This window comes from Centruroides sculpturatus, unplaced genomic scaffold (assembly GCF_000671375.1).
Source record: "Centruroides sculpturatus isolate CEXI.00-Female unplaced genomic scaffold, Cexi_2.0 scaffold53, whole genome shotgun sequence".
Lineage (NCBI taxonomy): Eukaryota > Metazoa > Arthropoda > Arachnida > Scorpiones > Buthidae > Centruroides > Centruroides sculpturatus.
In genome coordinates, this window is record NW_019384350.1 from 620,930 (window position 1) to 641,009 (window position 20,080).

The 20,080-nt window shown below is 28.0% G+C and overlaps 2 protein-coding genes across 2 annotated transcripts in view; both read left to right on the forward strand.

Annotated features, from left to right (window-relative positions):
- Positions 1-2,930, forward strand: part of LOC111637404 (lysosomal-trafficking regulator-like) — a 60,374-nt gene extending 57,444 nt beyond the window's left edge. The window contains exons 21-25 of the mRNA XM_023382888.1: positions 1,535-1,816; positions 1,892-2,099; positions 2,177-2,701; positions 2,782-2,850; positions 2,923-2,930. Coding sequence (XP_023238656.1) covers positions 1,535-1,816; positions 1,892-2,099; positions 2,177-2,701; positions 2,782-2,850; positions 2,923-2,930 — 1,092 coding nt within the window. The remainder of the gene's footprint in view (positions 1-1,534; positions 1,817-1,891; positions 2,100-2,176; positions 2,702-2,781; positions 2,851-2,922) is intronic.
- Positions 2,931-8,962: 6,032 nt separating this feature from the next.
- Positions 8,963-20,080, forward strand: part of LOC111637549 (lysosomal-trafficking regulator-like) — a 29,510-nt gene continuing 18,392 nt past the window's right edge. Inside the window, exons 1-7 of the mRNA XM_023383060.1 lie at positions 8,963-9,251; positions 9,327-9,534; positions 9,612-10,136; positions 10,217-10,285; positions 14,457-14,596; positions 18,196-18,365; positions 18,626-18,758. Of these exons, the coding sequence (XP_023238828.1) occupies positions 9,075-9,251; positions 9,327-9,534; positions 9,612-10,136; positions 10,217-10,285; positions 14,457-14,596; positions 18,196-18,365; positions 18,626-18,758 (1,422 nt within the window). The 5' untranslated portion in view covers positions 8,963-9,074. The remainder of the gene's footprint in view (positions 9,252-9,326; positions 9,535-9,611; positions 10,137-10,216; positions 10,286-14,456; positions 14,597-18,195; positions 18,366-18,625; positions 18,759-20,080) is intronic.

Sequence of the window (20,080 nt, forward strand, 5' to 3'; positions counted from 1 at the left end):
CTACAATATTTGGCTATGTCTTGGCTACTTTAATATTATTTTTGTTAAATTTTTGCGTGTTTTAGCTGGCAATACTGGCTCGACCATTGAAGGGAGGCCAGTATTTAAACGAGACTTAATTTTCTAATTATGAGTGGTTGTTTGTTTTGTAAGCAACAAAATAATTTAAAAATAATTTTTAACGACACAATAGCGACGATTATTATTTTTAAAAAGTTTTTGTTAGGCTTGACATCGACAAAAATTCAACGTGAAGTGACACGCAACAAAGAAAAATTTCAACATGGGATAGGTTAATATATTTTTTTGTACATAATTGGTTATCCGAAAAATAAGTTATCTGAACAACCTTAGTTCCCAAGTGATTCGGATAAACGAGGTTTTCTTTTGTTTTTATTAATTTTGTTTTATATATGAAACCAAATTTATTAACAGTACTTTCATCTTCACTGATATCTATTTATTTGACATATTTATTCATATTGATGATACTATAGTATCATCAATATGAATAAATTCTTGGAATGAGTTGCCTAATTTTAACATTTATATATTTTGTACATTAAGACAATATTCTTACTAAGAAAAATGAGTTATTTCTTTAATTTGTTTTTATAACATTAGAGTCATAGATCAGAACTCTGTTTCTTCAGTCTATTTTCTTACTTCTAATGGATTGTAGCTCACACAGGTTCTTTTAATTATCTACACTAAATCCATGCAAACATAAATTTTAATTAAGGATTCAAGATATAATTTTACTTTTGAATAAGTTCAGGAATGGTAGTCCTAAATCCTTAGTTCATTTTTGAATCTGACGTTTGTAGTATACCTTTGCTTAAGTTCTGGTTAGAAGCCAGGTAGCCTATTAGCATATATAGGACAATGTCTTGATTTTGCTTTATAACTTTTATTTTTATTGATATTAGCAGAAAAAGAAATAAGTGACAAATTGTTACTTATTATAAGTGTCTGATGCAAACATTTATTTCTAAAAAACAAACTGAGTACAATTTCTGATAGACTAGATATGATTTAAATGCAATTTGCTTTCTTAGTAATTTTTTCAATCAAAAATCCATTTACACTGATTTATTCCTAGATATTTATAAATACAAATTTAAAAAAATTTTATTTCTAAATAAATTAATTTTGAGAAAAAAGTGAGGCCAAAGACCATGATGTGGTAATGAAATTGAAAGCAGGAATGACAATGAAAGTTATGATGGAGTATTGTTTCAATGACTTCCTAAATTGTTTTAATGCAAATAAAATTAATAATAAAAAATTGATGTCTACTTACATTTGGGTCGATATGATGATATTTATGTATAACAATATTGAAATGTTATACATAAATATCATCATATCATCATTGAAATGTTGAATTATCCACTGTCCATTATATTTAAAAAGTTAAAACTATTCTTAAAGTTTGTAGCTAAATATATATAATCAGGCTATTTATGTAAACATATTTTAAATATATAGATTTGTTTACTGTGTTGTCATAATTTTCTTTTTATTTTTATAGGTATTTTTAAATGCGTGCATAAGTGGAACAATTTTACAAATAGATTCTTCTAATGGAGCAGCATTTGTTGACAGCAATTCAAAATCTGTTATAATTAATCCTCTGATGTTTAAGGAAATGATAATATGTTGGAAAATCTGGGAAAAAATAGACACTGAAGTTTTAAAAACACTTTTCTCTATACTTCAAACATTAGTCAGAGACAAACATTCATATCAGAAATATAATATATCACAAATGCTTTCAGTTTCAACAGAGGATGTTCTCTTTAGCATTCTTGAAGTAATGCATATTTTATCTTTAAAAATAAAGACAATTTTATGATTAATTTGAAATAATAATTAAATTTTTTTTCAGGATAAATTTAGCAGCAATGAAAATGTCCTTTTGTCAAAAGAAATAGCAGTTGCTATACCATGGCTTATTCAAAAGTTTTTCAACACTTTTAAGTTGTCTTTACTTAAAAAAATATTTAATTGTTTACTGTTATTACATCAAGCTTCATCTACATATATTTGTCATGCTCCTAGTTCATTTTATTTCTTATTTACACAAAATGAGAGGGGTATGATTTTGTAGTTTAATTTTAATGTAATTTTAAATTTTTGCAAAGCATAGTAAGCAATAATCATCATTTTACAGGTTTGATAAAGTCACTAGAGAATACAAGTGATGACAGTTCTTATGAAGAAATTAATGAAGGTATTGAAAGAATAGATCTTCAGAAACCACTAGATGAAGCCAGTAACTCAAGTCAAGATAATTTACTTCAATCAAAATCTAATTTAAGTAAAGAGAATAAAGATTCTGATTATTTGAGAATAAATTATGAAATTCTTTATCTGGGAAATGAAATGCCAGATAATATTAGCAGTGAAAGTTTTCCAAATGAATGTGACTTAGATAAAAATCATTCTAATTTGACTAAAGACGACACAGTAAGTGAAGCTGACAAAATTGTCACAAGGGAACAATTGCAAAACAAAAATCATAATGTGGACAACATAAACTGTGAAAGTGTGCCTGAAGTGGAAGATGAAATTGTATTGGATAATAGCATGCTTTCTCCTCATTCTTATAAATTTTTTTTAAGTGAAGAAGAATGGGAAATTATATCTCTCTATAGCAATGATTCCAAAGACCAAGGATTTGCTAATATTTTCATAGGTTCTTATTTTAATTCATAAATTTTTTATCATAAATTCTTATGTTTACATATGATTAAATTTATTTGTATATTTTATTAGGAGATGAAAATACTGAAAGTGAGGAAGAGAGTTATTCTCAACCAACTTTAAGAGATGATGTAATTTTCAGTAAGTGTTAAATTAATTTTGTAATTTTTCATTTAACTTAAGAAATAACTATTCTTGTCTTATCTAAAATAGATTTTTAATGTATTTTTAAATGAATTAACAGAAAAATAATTTATTAGTCTATTACTATGATTATCTTATTTTCTTTAATGTAAAAAAAAATAAACTCAAATATTGAAAGTTCATATAAAATTTACTTACATACACAAAAGTCATCCAATTTCATGTTGTAGAAACGACAATTTTCTTTGGCAAAGACAACTTTTTTATGTAGGTTTTCCCATCTTTGCATCAATCTATATAAGTAAAAGTCAAAATATGTATATATATATATACATATTTTGACTTTTACTTATATAGATTGATGCAAAGATGGGAAAACCTACATAAAAAAGTTGTCTTTGCCAAAGAAAATTGTCGTTCCTACAACATGAAATTGGATGACTTTTGTGTATGTAAGTAAATTTTATATGAACTTTCAATATTTGAGTTTATTTTTTTTTACATTAAAGAAAATAAGATAATCATAGTAATAGACTAATAANCACTCTAGAAAAATACTTTGAGAATCCTCACCTCAGCCACCCCTAAAGTCCATTCCTTCTTAACTTGAGCCCAAGAAATATCTGATATATGAAGAAAGTTTATTAGTTTGTTTTTTATACATTTTGACATGATTTGAACACATACAATGAGGCTTCTCAGAGACCATCTGCTCATTCAGGAAGAGGTCATTGACTATTTTGGTTGAATTGACTTTAATTTCCACCCATAATAGGGTACTTTACTATTTGACCAGTGGGATTGTAACATTTGAATAGGAAAATTACTTAATACAAGGTTATTATCGAGCACAAAATTGTTTTTAGGAATTTTGAGAGTGCCAGGTCTAAATATTTGATCCATTTTTGCAAAATTTGATAAGTAAATGGAGGCATTCAGACATGAAAATTAAGTAAATTTCCTGTATTTAATACAAAGTTACCAGCAAACAAAATGGCAGGCTCTTATTATGGTTTATTTTCATGTTTATTGTTGTTATTTAGGCAGATATGCCTGATGCTGCCCCAGGCAGCATCAGGCATATCTGCTTTTTAACCCTGGAAAGTCAGGGATTTTCATCGAAGTTCAGAAATAGTAATGGAAAGTCAGGAAATTTGTCAAAAATTGTTAAAAAATTCTCCTTGGCAACCCTGTTTTGTTTGCTGATAATATGGTCAACCAAGTGTAGTTGTCTGCAGGCAGTAAGAAGTAATATGGTGCAATCCAACTTGTGAGCAGAGATGCAGAATATTTTAAGGACTCAAAATTTCTCCAAAATTATTGCACACGAAATAAGTCCATAATTTATAAATCAGTTAATAATTATTACTATATAGTTTGGAAAGTTTGAATTAAATCATACAAATACATAAATAGGCCTACCATACAATTTGCTATGCAAAACTTAACTCATAAGTTAGCATGAAAATATTTTAGATTAAAAGAATGCTTCAATTTAAGTATGTGTTATAGCATATACATTATGTAAGTTAAATTACTTTAAAAATTTAATAGGAAAAATTACATACATTTACAACTTAAATAATTTCACTAAAACATTATATTTTTTTGAAATTACTTAGAATTTTTAAAACAACACAAGCTGGCTTCCTTATGTGCTTAGGCTATCAATGGCTATGTGGATGAAATACAAGTTAGTTGATCACAAGTTTGCATCTAATCAATGGCCTGGTCACATGGAGTTTATCAGTTTTCTTTACATATCTAACACCTAAATAGGGACAGTTTCCTATAGAAAATTCACTGGGAATCATTCTTTCTTGGAAGATTGTCCAAGTGTTACATTGCTTTCTCCCACCAATCTATTCAACCTGAGATGCGCAACTGCTTTATCTGATATCGTTGAAAGCATCATCTGAAAATACTGGAAATTTAGTGTGTGTAGTGAACAGTAGATATTTTCATGTCCAGGTATTTGAGATAATTTAGATAGCAGATTTCTGCAGATGTGTTAACAGGGATCCTTGAGTTTATAGAAGAAAAACAAAAATCTGTAATGCTCTTAATAATCTAACATTGATATAATTTTTTGAAATATTTTAAATCTCTTCAAATTCCTCACAATTACCATTTACACTCAATTTACGAGCAATGTAAATGCATTGATGAGAAAAAAGGTTACAAAGTACAAAAAAAGGTTAAATAATACCATTTATATTAAAATTATTTATCATTTTTCTATTTTAATAATTTTGATTGGAAAAAATCAGAAATTTTTTGTTAATGCAATTTATTAATGTTTTATAAAGTTTGGTAAATTTATTAAGGAGCAAGTTTAAAAAATATATACTTTTGTACATGGATAATACAGGATTTGTTAATAATAAATAAATAAATGGCTTTCTACGAAGCCATGTAGTCTTACAGTTGTGAATTAATAACAGAGTAAATCACTTTTATTTAATAAAACATTTTGTTTTTAATTTTAATAATTTAATTGTTATAAAAGTTACATAATTGTTAATTAGAAAAACATAACTAATTAAAAAATTAGAGAAGCAATAGCATATGTAATGTACATAGTCAAATTTTGTTTCATTTTATTAATGTGCTGTACTGTAAGGGACATGAGGGTTAGGGAATTTGTGCAAAGTTGGTCAGGGAAAGTCATGAAATTTGAAACAAAAATTTGAGTAGGATTCTTGTATATAAGTTATTTTTCAAAGGATGTATTTATATTAGATAGATTGAATAGTAAAAGGTTCTGTATTGTTCAATGTATCTGCACAAAATTTGGCATAGATATTCTTTGACACTCAAGAAAAAAATACTGAGAGTCTCCCCACTCCTCAATTCACTCCTAAAGATTTTTTAACTTATGCCAGAGCAATTTTTTGTGTTTTGCAGTTTCATTATTGTAAATGCTTGGGTCAATAAGTGTACATTTTGATTATTAAGACCATTGTTGTTGTCATCATCCTCTCCCAACCCAATCTCACTAATCCTCCACCTCCTCAAAAGTTTAAGCAACAGTTGTCATATGTAGTTATATGTTATAAACTGTAAAACTTCCTCTGACAATGGTTATGGTTTCAAAAATCTTTGATTGATCATGATTGTGATATACCAAGAATTGCTTTAAGTGTGTTATAATTTTTATAATTACTAAACATCCATTTTTGATGTTTAGGGTTAGAAGATTTTTGGATATTTAATTCACTAGCACCAATGAAAATTTGACATGCAGGGTATAACTTCATAAGTGAAATTGTCATATTTCTTTTTTACATTTTATTTACTTGGCCATATATCTATAAATTATTTGTACTATTAAATTAAAAATTCCTGATACAAAAGATTGTGATATCCAAAAACAAAATATCTAAGTCTCTTCAGATAATCCAGTTTTTATTCAAATCATAAACAATAAAAATAAATCTTTAGGAAAAAAAATTCAGAATATGAAAATTAACTCATGTTTTTAGATTAATAATTATAACATTTTAGTATTGATACATAACAGATTATAAAATAGTAAATAAATATTAACAACAGCTCTATAACAGAAGATTTTTAATTAAATAGTAATATAAAAAATGCAAATACAGATCTAAAATTACTAGTACTTAAAGATATTTCTGAGGCAGTGGTTTTTATTTTTTCAGTTGTTTCTTTGGGTTGTCAATTGTGCTTTTAGTGTGTTGCTTTTTTCCTTTGATTTGTAGAAATTCAGTATTTTTACCTTCTTTCTACATTTCCTTTTCACTTTCTTTCTTCTATGTATTCTAACAGCCCTCTTTTTCCTTCAACAATTTGTTTAATTTGTAGCAGTCTGTTTTTTCACAGCTCAGATTAAGTCTGCCTTTGTTGCTTTCTGGATTTAAAGCATGATTAATTATCAACATTTTTTGTGTTTTTGATCTAAGCATCAAGTCTTGATTCAATCAATTATGACAGCAATGTTATATAACAGGTATTGCCTAAGTATTTACTGCTTTGATTGTATTTTCCCCTCTCAGCTTNAGAGTGGAGGCTCAAGCAGCATAACTGGCAACACATCTACACAATAAGCAGGAGTTAATGGGAGTTAAGTCCTGCTCCAGGCAGATTCTTTTCTTCTAGAATCTTCTAAATTAATTAATAAATATTAATTTAATTATAATTATTAAAATTTAATAAGAGATGGCTCCTAATGCCTCTCTCTAGTAACAAATTGTTTTAGGTATATTAAATACTTGGATTGGATGTCACCCAACAGTTGTGTTAATTCAATTAGAAACTTCAGACTAGGAGGTGTTAAAGAGAATTAAAAGGAATATTTTATAATATTCCTTATATATAAAATATTCCTTTTAATTCTCTTTAACACCTCCTAGTCTGAAGTTTCTAATTGAATTAAAGTTATATTATGATACTCATTCTCATTCAAAAAATTTATATAAGATATAGCATAAAAACAAAATTTATTAAAAGTATTTTTATTAGTGAAGATGAAAGTACAGTAGAGCGTCGGTTATCCGAAAGAATTCCAGTTGGCAAATTTAAATTTTTGCTAGTGCTGTGGCGCTACAATCTTTGGCTATATCTTGGGCTACTCCAATATTTTTTTTGTTGGTGTGTGTGTTTTAGCTGGCAGCACTGGTACTTTTGTGTGGTGTTTTTCTGAGGACTGTGTGTCGTGCTGAATCGAATGTTTTTGATACTAGATCAACTTCTAAAGTATTTTGTTTTTATATTTTTGAATATATTTATTTTGTTTGTAAAAAATAAAGAAATAATTTTCACGATTATTATTTTAAAAAGTTTTTGTTAGGCTTGACATCGACAAAAATTCAACGTGAAGTGACACGCAACAAAGAAAAATTTCAACATGGGATAGGTTAATATATTTTTTTGTACATAATTGGTTATCCGAAAAATAAGTTATCTGAACAACCTTAGTTCCCAAGTGATTCGGATAAACGAGCTCTACTGTAGTGTTAATAAATTTGGTTTCATATATGAAACCAAATTTATTAACAGTACTTTCATCTTCACTGATATCTATTTATTTGACATATTTATTCATATTGATGATACTATAGTATCATCAATATGAATAAATTCTTGGAATGAGTTGCCTAATTTTAACATTTATATATTTTGTACATTAAGACAATATTCTTACTAAGAAAAATGAGTTATTTCTTTAATTTGTTTTTATAACATTAGAGTCATAGATCAGAACTCTGTTTCTTCAGTCTATTTTCTTACTTCTAATGGATTGTAGCTCACACAGCTTCTTTTAATTATCTACACTAAATCCATGCAAACATAAATTTTAATTAAGGATTCAAGATATAATTTTACTTTTGAATAGGTTCAGGAATGGTAGTCCTGAATCCTTAGTTTATTTTTGAATCTGACGTTTGTAGTATTGCTTAAGTTCTGGTTAGAAGCCAGGTAGCCTATTAGCATATATAGGACAATGTCTTGATTTTGCTTTATAACTTTTATTTTTATTGATATTAGCAGAAAAAGAAATAAGTGACAAATTGTTACTTATTATAAGTGTCTGATGCAAACATTTATTTCTAAAAAACAAACTGAGTACAATTTCTGATAGACTAGATATGATTTAAATGCAATTTGCTTTCTTAGTAATTTTTTCAATCAAAAATCCATTTACACTGATTTATTCCTAGATATTTATAAATACAAATTTAAAAAAATTTTATTTCTAAATAAATTAATTTTGAGAAAAAAGTGAGGCCAAAGACCATGATGTGGTAATGAAATTGAAAGCAGGAATGACAATGAAAGTTATGATGGAGTATTGTTTCAATGACTTCCTAAATTGTTTTAATGCAAATAAAATTAATAATAAAAAATTGATGTCTACTTACATTTGGGTCGATATGATGATATTTATGTATAACAATATTGAAATGTTATACATAAATATCATCATATCATCATTGAAATGTTGAATTATCCACTGTCCATTATATTTAAAAAGTTAAAACTATTCTTAAAGTTTGTAGCTAAATATATATAATCAGGCTATTTATGTAAACATATTTTAAATATATAGATTTGTTTACTGTGTTGTCATAATTTTCTTTTTATTTTTATAGGTATTTTTAAATGCGTGCATAAGTGGAACAATTTTACAAATAGATTCTTCTAATGGAGCAGCATTTGTTGACAGCAATTCAAAATCTGTTATAATTAATCCTCTGATGTTTAAGGAAATGATAATATGTTGGAAAATCTGGGAAAAAATAGACACTGAAGTTTTAAAAACACTTTTCTCTATACTTCAAACATTAGTCAGAGACAAACATTCATATCAGAAATATAATATATCACAAATGCTTTCAGTTTCAACAGAGGATGTTCTCTTTAGCATTCTTGAAGTAATGCATATTTTATCTTTAAAAATAAAGACAATTTTATGATTAATTTGAAATAATAATTAAATTTTTTTTCAGGATAAATTTAGCAGCAATGAAAATGTCCTTTTGTCAAAAGAAATAGCAGTTGCTATACCATGGCTTATTCAAAAGTTTTTCAACACTTTTAAGTTGTCTTTACTTAAAAAAATATTTAATTGTTTACTGTTATTACATCAAGCTTCATCTACATATATTTGTCATGCTCCTAGTTCATTTTATTTCTTATTTACACAAAATGAGAGGGGTATGATTTTGTAGTTTAATTTTAATGTAATTTTAAATTTTTGCAAAGCATAGTAAGCAATAATCATCATTTTACAGGTTTGATAAAGTCACTAGAGAATACAAGTGATGACAGTTCTTATGAAGAAATTAATGAAGGTATTGAAAGAATAGATCTTCAGAAACCACTAGATGAAGCCAGTAACTCAAGTCAAGATAATTTACTTCAATCAAAATCTAATTTAAGTAAAGAGAATAAAGATTCTGATTATTTGAGAATAAATTATGAAATTCTTTATCTGGGAAATGAAATGCCAGATAATATTAGCAGTGAAAGTTTTCCAAATGAATGTGACTTAGATAAAAATCATTCTAATTTGACTAAAGACGACACAGTAAGTGAAGCTGACAAAATTGTCACAAGGGAACAATTGCAAAACAAAAATCATAATGTGGACAACATAAACTGTGAAAGTGTGCCTGAAGTGGAAGATGAAATTGTATTGGATAATAGCATGCTTTCTCCTCATTCTTATAAATTTTTTTTAAGTGAAGAAGAATGGGAAATTATATCTCTCTATAGCAATGATTCCAAAGACCAAGGATTTGCTAATATTTTCATAGGTTCTTATTTTAATTCATAAATTTTTTATCATAAATTCTTATGTTTACATATGATTAAATTTATTTGTATATTTTATTAGGAGATGAAAATACTGAAAGTGAGGAAGAGAGTTATTCTCAACCAACTTTAAGAGATGATGTAATTTTCAGTAAGTGTTAAATTAATTTTGTAATTTTTCATTTAACTTAAGAAATAACTATTCTTGTCTTATCTAAAATAGATTTTTAATGTATTTTTAAATGAATTAACAGCAAAATAATTTATTAGTCTATTACTATGATTATCTTATTTTCTTTAATGTAAAAAAAAATAAACTCAAATATTGAAAGTTCATATAAAATTTACTTACATACACAAAAGTCATCCAATTTCATGTTGTAGGAACGACAATTTTCTTTGGCAAAGACAACTTTTTTATGTAGGTTTTCCCATCTTTGCATCAATCTATATAAGTAAAAGTCAAAATATGTATATATATATATAAGTAAAGGTTTCTATACCATTCAACGTATCTGAACCAAATTTGGCATGAATATTTTTCAACACTCTAGAAAAATACTTTGAGAATCCTCACCTCAGCCACCCCTAAAGTCCATTCCTTCTTAACTTGAGCCCAAGAAATATCTGATATATGAAGAAAGTTTATTAGTTTGTTCTTTATACATTTTGACATGATTTGAACACATACAATGAGGCTTCTCAGAGACCATCTGCTCATTCAGGAAGAGGTCATTGACTATTTTGGTTGAATTGACTTTAATTTCCACCCATAATAGGGTACTTTACTATTTGACCAGTGGGATTGTAACATTTGAATAGGAAAATTACTTAATACAAGGTTATTATCAAGCACAAAATTGTTTTTAGGAATTTTGAGAGTGCCATGTCTAAATATTTGATCCATTTTTGCAAAATTTGATAAGTAAATGGAGGCATTCAGACATGAAAATTAAGTAAATTTCTTGTATTTAATACAAAGTTACCAGCAAACACAAAATGGCAGGCTCTTATTATGGTTTATTTTCATGTTTATTGTTGTTATTTAGGCAGATATGCCTGATGCTGCCCCAGGCAGCATCAGGCATATCTGCTTTTTAACCCTGGAAAGTCAGGGATTTTCATCGAAGTTCAGAAATAGTAATGGAAAGTCAGGAAATTTGTCAAAAATTGTTAAAAAATTCTCCTTGGCTACCCTGTTTCGTTTGCTGATAATATGGTCAACCAAGTGTAGTTGTCTGCAGGCAGTAAGAAGTAATATGGTGCAATCCAACTTGTGAGCAGAGATGCAGAATATTTTAAGGACTCCAAAATTTCTCCAAAATTATTGCACACGAAATAAGTCCATAATTTATAAATCAGTTAATAATTATTACTATATAGTTTGGAAAGTTTGAATTAAATCATACAAATACATAAATAGGCCTACCATACAATTTGCTATGCAAAACTTAACTCATAAGTTAGCATGAAAATATTTTAGATTAAAAGAATGCTTCAATTTAAGTATGTGTTATAGCATATACATTATGTAAGTTAAATTACTTTAAAAATTTAATAGGAAAAATTACATACATTTACAACTTAAATAATTTCACTAAAACATTATATTTTTTTGAAATTACTTAGAATTTTTAAAACAACACAAGCTGGCTTCCTTATGTGCTTAGGCTATCAATGGCTATGTGGATGAAACACAAGTTAGTTGATCACAAGTTTGCATCTAATCAATGGCCTGGTCACATGGAGTTTATCAGTTTTCTTTACATATCTAACACCTAAATAGGGACAGTTTCCTATAGAAAATTCACTGGGAATCATTCTTTCTTGGAAGATTGTCCAAGTGTTACATTGCTTTCTCCCACCAATCTATTCAACCTGAGATGCGCAACTGCTTTATCTGATATCGTTGAAAGCATCATCTGAAAATACTGGAAATTTAGTGTGTGTAGTGAACAGTAGATATTTTCATGTCCAGGTATTTGAGATAATTTAGATAGCAGATTTCTGCAGATGTGTTAACAGGGATCCTTGAGTTTATAGAAGAAAAACAAAAATCTGTAATGCTCTTAATAATCTAACATTGATATAATTTTTTGAAATATTTTAAATCTCTTCAAATTCCTCACAATTACCATTTACACTCAATTTACGAGCAATGTAAATGCATTGATGAGAAAAAAGGTTACAAAGTACAAAAAAAGGTTAAATAATACCATTTATATTAAAATTATTTATCATTTTTCTATTTTAATAATTTTGATTGGAAAAAATCAGAAATTTTTTGTTAATGCAATTTATTAATGTTTTATAAAGTTTGGTAAATTTATTAAGGGGCAAGTTTAAAAAATATATACTTTTGTACATGGATAATACAGGATTTGTTAATAATAAATAAATAAATGGCTTTCTACGAAGCCATGTAGTCTTACAGTTGTGAATTAATAACAGAATAAATCACTTTTATTTAATAAAACATTTTGTTTTTAATTTTAATAATTTAATTGTTATAAAAGTTACATAATTGTTAATTAGAAAAACATAACTAATTAAAAAATTAGAGAAGCAATAGCATATGTACTGTACATAAAGTCAAATTTTGTTTCATTTTATTAATGTGCTGTACTGTAAGGGACATGAGGGTTAGGGAATTTGTGCAAAGTTGGTCAGGGAAAGTCATGAAATTTGAAACAAAAATTTGAGTAGGATTCTTGTATATAAGTTATTTTTCAAAGGATGTATTTATATTAGATAGATTGAATAGTAAAAGGTTCTGTATTGTTCAATGTATCTGCACAAAATTTGGCATAGATATTCTTTGACACTCAAGAAAAAAATACTGAGAGTCTCCCCACTCCTCAATTCACTCCTAAAGATTTTTTAACTTATGCCAGAGCAATTTTTTGTGTTTTGCAGTTTCATTATTGTAAATGCTTGGGTCAATAAGTGTACATTTTGATTATTAAGACCATTGTTGTTGTCATCATCCTCTCCCAACCCAATCTCACTAATCCTCCACCTCCTCAAAAGTTTAAGCAACAGTTGTCATATGTAGTTATATGTTATAAACTGTAAAACTTCCTCTGACAATGGTTATGGTTTCAAAAATCTTTGATTTGTCATGATTGTGATATACCAAGAATTGCTTTAAGTGTGTTATAATTTTTATAATTACTAAACATCCATTTTTGATGTTTAGGGTTAGAAGATTTTTGGATATTTAATTCACTAGCACCAATGAAAATTTGACATGCAGGGTATAACTTCATAAGTGAAATTGTCATATTTCTTTTTTACATTTTATTTACTTGGCCATATATCTATAAATTATTTGTACTATTAAATTAAAAATTCCTGATACAAAAGATTGTGATATCCAAAAACAAAATATCTAAGTCTCTTCGGATAATCCAGTTTTTATTCAAATCATAAACAATAAAAATAAATCTTTAGGAAAAAAAATTCAGAATATGAAAATTAACTCATGTTTTTAGATTAATAATTATAACATTTTAGTATTGATACATAACAGATTATAAAATAGTAAATAAATATTAACAACAGCTCTATAACAGAAGATTTTTAATTAAATAGTAATATAAAAAATGCAAATACAGATCTAAAATTACTAGTACTTAAAGATATTTCTGAGGCAGTGGTTTTTATTTTTTCAGTTGTTTCTTTGGGTTGTCAATTGTGCTTTTAGTGTGTTGCTTTTTTCCTTTGATTTGTAGAAATTCAGTATTTTTACCTTCTTTCTACATTTCCTTTTCACTTTCTTTCTTCTATGTATTCTAACAGCCCTCTTTTTCCTTCAACAATTTGTTTAATTTGTAGCAGTCTGTTTTTTCAAAGCTCAGATTAAGTCTGCCTTTGTTGCTTTCTGGATTTAAAGCATGATTAATTATCAACATTTTTTGTGTTTTTGATCTAAGCATCAAGTCTTGATTCAATCAATTATGACAGCAATGTTATATAACAGGTATTGCCTAAGTATTTACTGCTTTGATTGTATTTTCCCCTCTCAGCTTTGATTTTTTAAATTTTTTCAGTCTGCTAATATAATCTTTACTAATCTTGTTATCAACTTTATTATGTTTTATGTTCTTTGCCTTATTATTATTATTGGTGTTGGTGGATTGTATCATACCCAGTTTATAAACCAGCATCTAATACTCTGCCAAACCAAGGTCAAGGCATAAATACAGATGATTAAAATTATAATAAAAACATTGCTATTCTGTATATAGATGTATTATGTATTTAAAATTACATATTTCATGAAATTAAAAAAATTGATTATATGCATATTTTTTCTTAAGGTCTGATTAATATTATTCGAGAAACCATAATTACTGCACCAGATTCAATAATTAATGATGTTATTTCAACAATAAAACCGGAAGCTTTGATAGTTTTTGCTCTCAATCCTTGCAGTCTTGTGGCTTCATCATGTATCATGGTAAGGAATGAATTTCCATTGTTTATGTTTAAGTATTTGTAATATGACTTTACATACATGATCAGAAAATATATTCTCTCTTTAAAGAATTTTTAAATAAATATTTAATAAGTATTTGATAATTTGCTTAACACTTTATCCAGTATTGAGAAAATGCAGAGCAAATTGATACAAACAATCTGCTAGATTGTGTTGGGCTATATTATGGCTACATTTAAAAATTAGATACAGAGTAATCTTGCCTAGAGATAAGTGATTAAATTGCCATCTCACAATAAATTTAATAATTATAAGTAAATTAATATTTAAGAATTAATTTAGAAACTTCTGGAAGAAAAGAATTTGCCCAGTGTCGGACTCGAATCCTCAACTCCCACTTTTCATATTCAACAAGTTTTGATATGATGTCCTATTTTAAATAAGTTATTTTCGTAGTCAAAAATGAAAATAATCAAAGTTAAAAAATAGAAAATGTTTATAAAGTTTGTATGGCAATACAAGAATTTTGCTTTATATTTTATTTGTCAGTTATCAATTATTAAAAGTATATTATAGTTAGTAAATTAATGATCATATATTTTATTTATACATCTTTTTTCCTATGGTTTTCCATATATCTGGAAACAAACAAAATATGATTGATACGTGTCTAAATAATTTGCAGTTTTGATGCTTGTGTTGGTTTTCACAATAATCTCTTTATCATTTATAAAATGACTAAATGATAAAAGTTCAAAATGATGATTACATTATTAAAGTAGTAAAGTTATAGAAGAATTTAGAAGTACATACACAAAAATAAAGACAATAACAACAACAATTTAAAAATCTCTAAAAAGTCTAGTTGTTTTTATATTTATACAAAGATGTTTGATTTTGAAGTTGGGAAGATTTATTTCATAATTACGATAATAAAAATATTTAATTTTATAAAAACCAATAATTCGTATACTTACATTTCTTAGTGCAGGTTGAGAATCTTTTATCTGAAATGCTTGGGACCGGAAGTGTTTTGCAATACAGTAGAGTCTCTAATCTGACATACATCAGACTGGTTGAATTACTGAATTTTGAATAAAAAAATAGAACTAGAATAAATAGAATAAAAAAGTACATACAAGAACAAATCACTCTGCAAAACTAATCACACAGTATAGGGTACTGTACAAAGTACCTGTAGTAAAAAAATGTATGTAATGTACAATAAAAAATACACTTCGTTCACAGGTTAGTTTATTGTATTAATCACAATTGTGACTGTTTTACTGCATTTGCAACAAACAACTAGTGACTGACAGCATACATCTACAGTACATCATTTTCTCTATGTTGCATATATTGACAAGTGGAAACCTGTAAATGTGCATGCCACTCTGTGGTCATATCAGACTGGCAAGTGAGGGACTATTGAGTCTTTATTATATTTGTATATTTGCATCTGATGTGACTCATTTAGGTATTTTTTATTAAATTTTGATGAAATCCATATATATGGATGTTTTTTTTAACCCACGACAGGTGTTGCGGGTCATCATAACCACACTCGGTCTATTTTGAATTACCAAACCATTGCTATTGGTTAGTGTGACTCTCAGTAATTTCCTATCTCATTTTACTCCATGAACATATAGCCATTATTCAGTTTGCTTGAATGCGCTAACAGGAAACATCTTTTGTGTCGGCATGATCCATTATGACTCTTAATGTTTGTGTAAATTTTTAATACCTTACAGTTTTATTAGTTTCTAGTCATAGTGTGTCTTCACATATAATGTACAAAATGGATTAAAAAGAAAGAGATATAGTATGTAGAGTGCTACATGAAATACTTTCAAAAGATGAAGATGAGTCAAGTTGATGAAGTATAGTTAGATGGTCAAGAGAATGATGCTGAAGTAATGTTGATGCAGAAGTAAGGGAAGAAAAAAACAGGGATAACGTCGAGTTTGATACTTATATATCACAAAGTGATAATGATGAAGATGCCATTCCTTCAGATGATGGAAGTTACTACACAGGGAAGGATGGTATGAAATGAAAGAAGATAGAACCACTACAGTCAGTGTGCACTAGAAGATACAACATTGTCACTCATCTTCCAGGTTGCAAAGGTTACACAAAAACACTAACACACTCCTGGAAGTGTGATAGTGCTTTTTCCTGACACCATTTTACAGAAGATAGTGGACTATACTAACATTAATATTGAAATTATAAAATCAAAGTATGCTCAAGAAATTGATGCAAAACCCACATATTTGGTGGAGATGAAAGTTCTTCTGTATTGTTTGAATGTATTGAAATTGTCACATTTACATACTGACAAATTGTGGAGAGATGATGGCACGAGGGTCCCCATTTTTCATACAGCTATGAGTCAACAGAGATTTTGTTGAGAAATTTTTGAACTTTTGGTAGAAAACTATAAAAAAGTTTGTGTAAGCAAGTACACAACAATTGAGGAAATGATGTAAAGTTTTCTTGAGATTTTATCAGTTTATAAAAAAAAGCAATCTGCCAAATACAGATGTTTTCACTTGTAGATGCTAGAGGATACTATGTTCCCAAACATAAACATATTTAGGAAAACAGCCTGATGGCCCATTTCATGTAAATCAAACTCCTTCTGCTGTTGTAAAATATCTGATAGAACCAATTTGAGGTACTGACTGTCTTGTAACATATGATAATTGGTTCATAAGTGTTCCATTTATCACCAGCACAACCTCACAACAGTTGGAATAGTAAGAAAGAACAAACATGAGCTGCCTGCATATTTTCTTACCAGCACCTTGTAGAGAAGACCATTCGTCCCTTTTTGGATTCAGGAAAGACTATGCAAATTTGGTTTCATATGTTTCTAAAAAAAATAAAAGTTGTCATACTGTCATCAACAATGCACCAAAGCAAGACAATCAACTCAAAGATGGTCAATAAGAATAAACCAAAAGTTGTAACATTTTAAAAAAATACCTATTGTAGAAGTATTAAAATAATTTTAGATACATTCATATAGAGGTGTTAATTGATATGTTTGAAATAATACATATTTGTTTCAATTTTGAATGTGTTCTGGTTGGTAAACTTGTGTTAAAAATTGTGATTGAACTACACTCAATAAATATGAGAAGCTACATCTTTTGTGTATATACAGGTGTTGTTATATATATATATATATTGTGAAGTTTTATCAGCCAGAATTCAGAAAAATCATCCTGGTAGAACACCTAGCAAAAAGTGAACTGCAGAGAACACTGGAATATTCCAAGTATTTTGTGGAATTTTCTATTTGTGTCACATTGTGTCGGCACTCGATAAACATTTGTATATTGGAGGTTTTTGGAATTTAGAATAAAGGACTTTCAACCTGTATTTTATCTTAATTTATTAAAAATTTTAATATAGAAATTATTAAAAAGATTATTTTTTTTCAAAATCATTTATTGAAAGATTTTACATAATACATTTAATTGCATTTAAATTTTCAAGTACAATTAATTGTTTTATTAGTTGTATTTAAAAATGGCACATATTTCAACATTTATTTGGAATAAATAAAAAATTTTTAACATTTGTTTCCTTTGCAATTTTTTTTAAAGACTCTAGATGCTTATCTTCAGAGAAGTTCTGATGAAGTCATTGAAAATTTTCTTAAAACAAAGAGTTTTCATTTGCTTGCTAATCAGCTCCATCAATTTCCAGCGACAGCAGAACTTCTGAATGCTTGTCTTACATTTATTGTTGGGCATCCCTCAAAACTAGAAGAGAGGTAAGTATTGAAAAATATTTGATTTATTTAGTTATCTGTTTTATTTTTCTACATATAATTCTTATATTAAACTTCAAAAAACACTTTTTTTTTAAATTTCATAACAATTTTCCTCCTTTGCATCTGGTTTATTAGTAACAGTTAATTCTTTACTTTTCACTATATTAAAACACTTTTATTTGACAATTACTACTGCCACAATTTAAAAATTGTTTGGAATTTATATGAATAAATGATTTTTTTGTGTGTATATTTTACAGATCATCAAATTTTGGATTGCCTTTTGAATTAAGTCCAGTTCAGCTAATGGCCTGCATTCCATTGTTGGCTTTATTGCCAAATACTGCACATAATTTAACACTTTGTCATAATACACTTGTGAGACTTCAACAGGTAAGTAAATTTTAAACATAAATTAAATTTTACATGATTAGGTAGTAGTGATAGTAGTAATCATCATCAGGGAAAAAAGAGTTATGAGAAAAGCATTTGCCCTTGAAAATAGAGATTTCATTGATTCTACAGATGATTCTTCAAATATTTAGTATTTCATAGATTTAAGAGTAGGTACAAATAAAACAGACATTAATAAAAGAAATCATAAGAATTTTATTTTTCTCTGTAAGAAGAAAAATGAGATCTCATTTATATAAATTTTGTCACTAATAAACACAGATATTGCAAGAATTTGCCTACAAGAAAAAAATTTACAATTGAATATAGCAGTAATCCTATTAATCCTATCAGATGAACAATACACAAATAGATGCATAGGATGCAACTTGTTAACATGTACAAATAATTTTTTAGACATATTATACCTGAAGCTTGCACACAAACACAAATCAAACAGCTGTAGAGCATAGGTAGCACTCTACAGCAAGCTCTGCTACATGTGTTAAAGTGCCAACTTTAATTCACAATACAGTGGTGCCTCGAATAATGGACGTTGTGAACAACGGACTTTCTATTTGGACATTATGTGACTTGAGCAGCGGACTGGCTGCAAACAACGGACTTTCCGTTCGGCAGTTACATTAGGCGAACAATGGACTTTCTGCAAACAAGTGCGAATGACATTTCCACTCTTTTGCCGTTGCCAATGACAATCTGTTATTTTTATAATATATTAATATTATTAGAATATATTATTAGTATATCTGAAGTACAGAGCTCCCATTGGGATTTGGCTTGCACTCTTGTTTATTACGTACATCACCTCAGTGCAGGGTATTTACATTTATTCAAGTGTTGTGTAAATCATGGCTTCAAAAAAAACAGAAAGGTGATTTCAATTGAAACAAAGCAAAGAAATCATCAGAAGGAATGAAAGTTGACAGAAACTTCCTTGTCAAATGGGGAGAGGTTCAGGAGTTTACCAACACTCATTATCCAAACACAGCTGAGGCCAACAGGATCAATGATCTCTACAATGACACCCTTGCCCGTCATTTACGACAGGTGTTGAAGAAGAGAGAGAAACAGACCACCTTGGACATATTTTTCAAAAAGCCAGCTGTCAAAAGACAAAAGATGGAACAAGAGGAGTTGACCCTGCAAGCCCCAGTAGCCTCTCCTGAATCTGACTCCGATTAAAAAACAATAAAAAGAGACCTGCTGCAATGTGTAAAAAGTCTGTATCTGTATGAATGTGTGAATAAAGTGATCCTCCACCTCCTCCTCACATCATCTGACTACCCGGCATAATTGGTGAC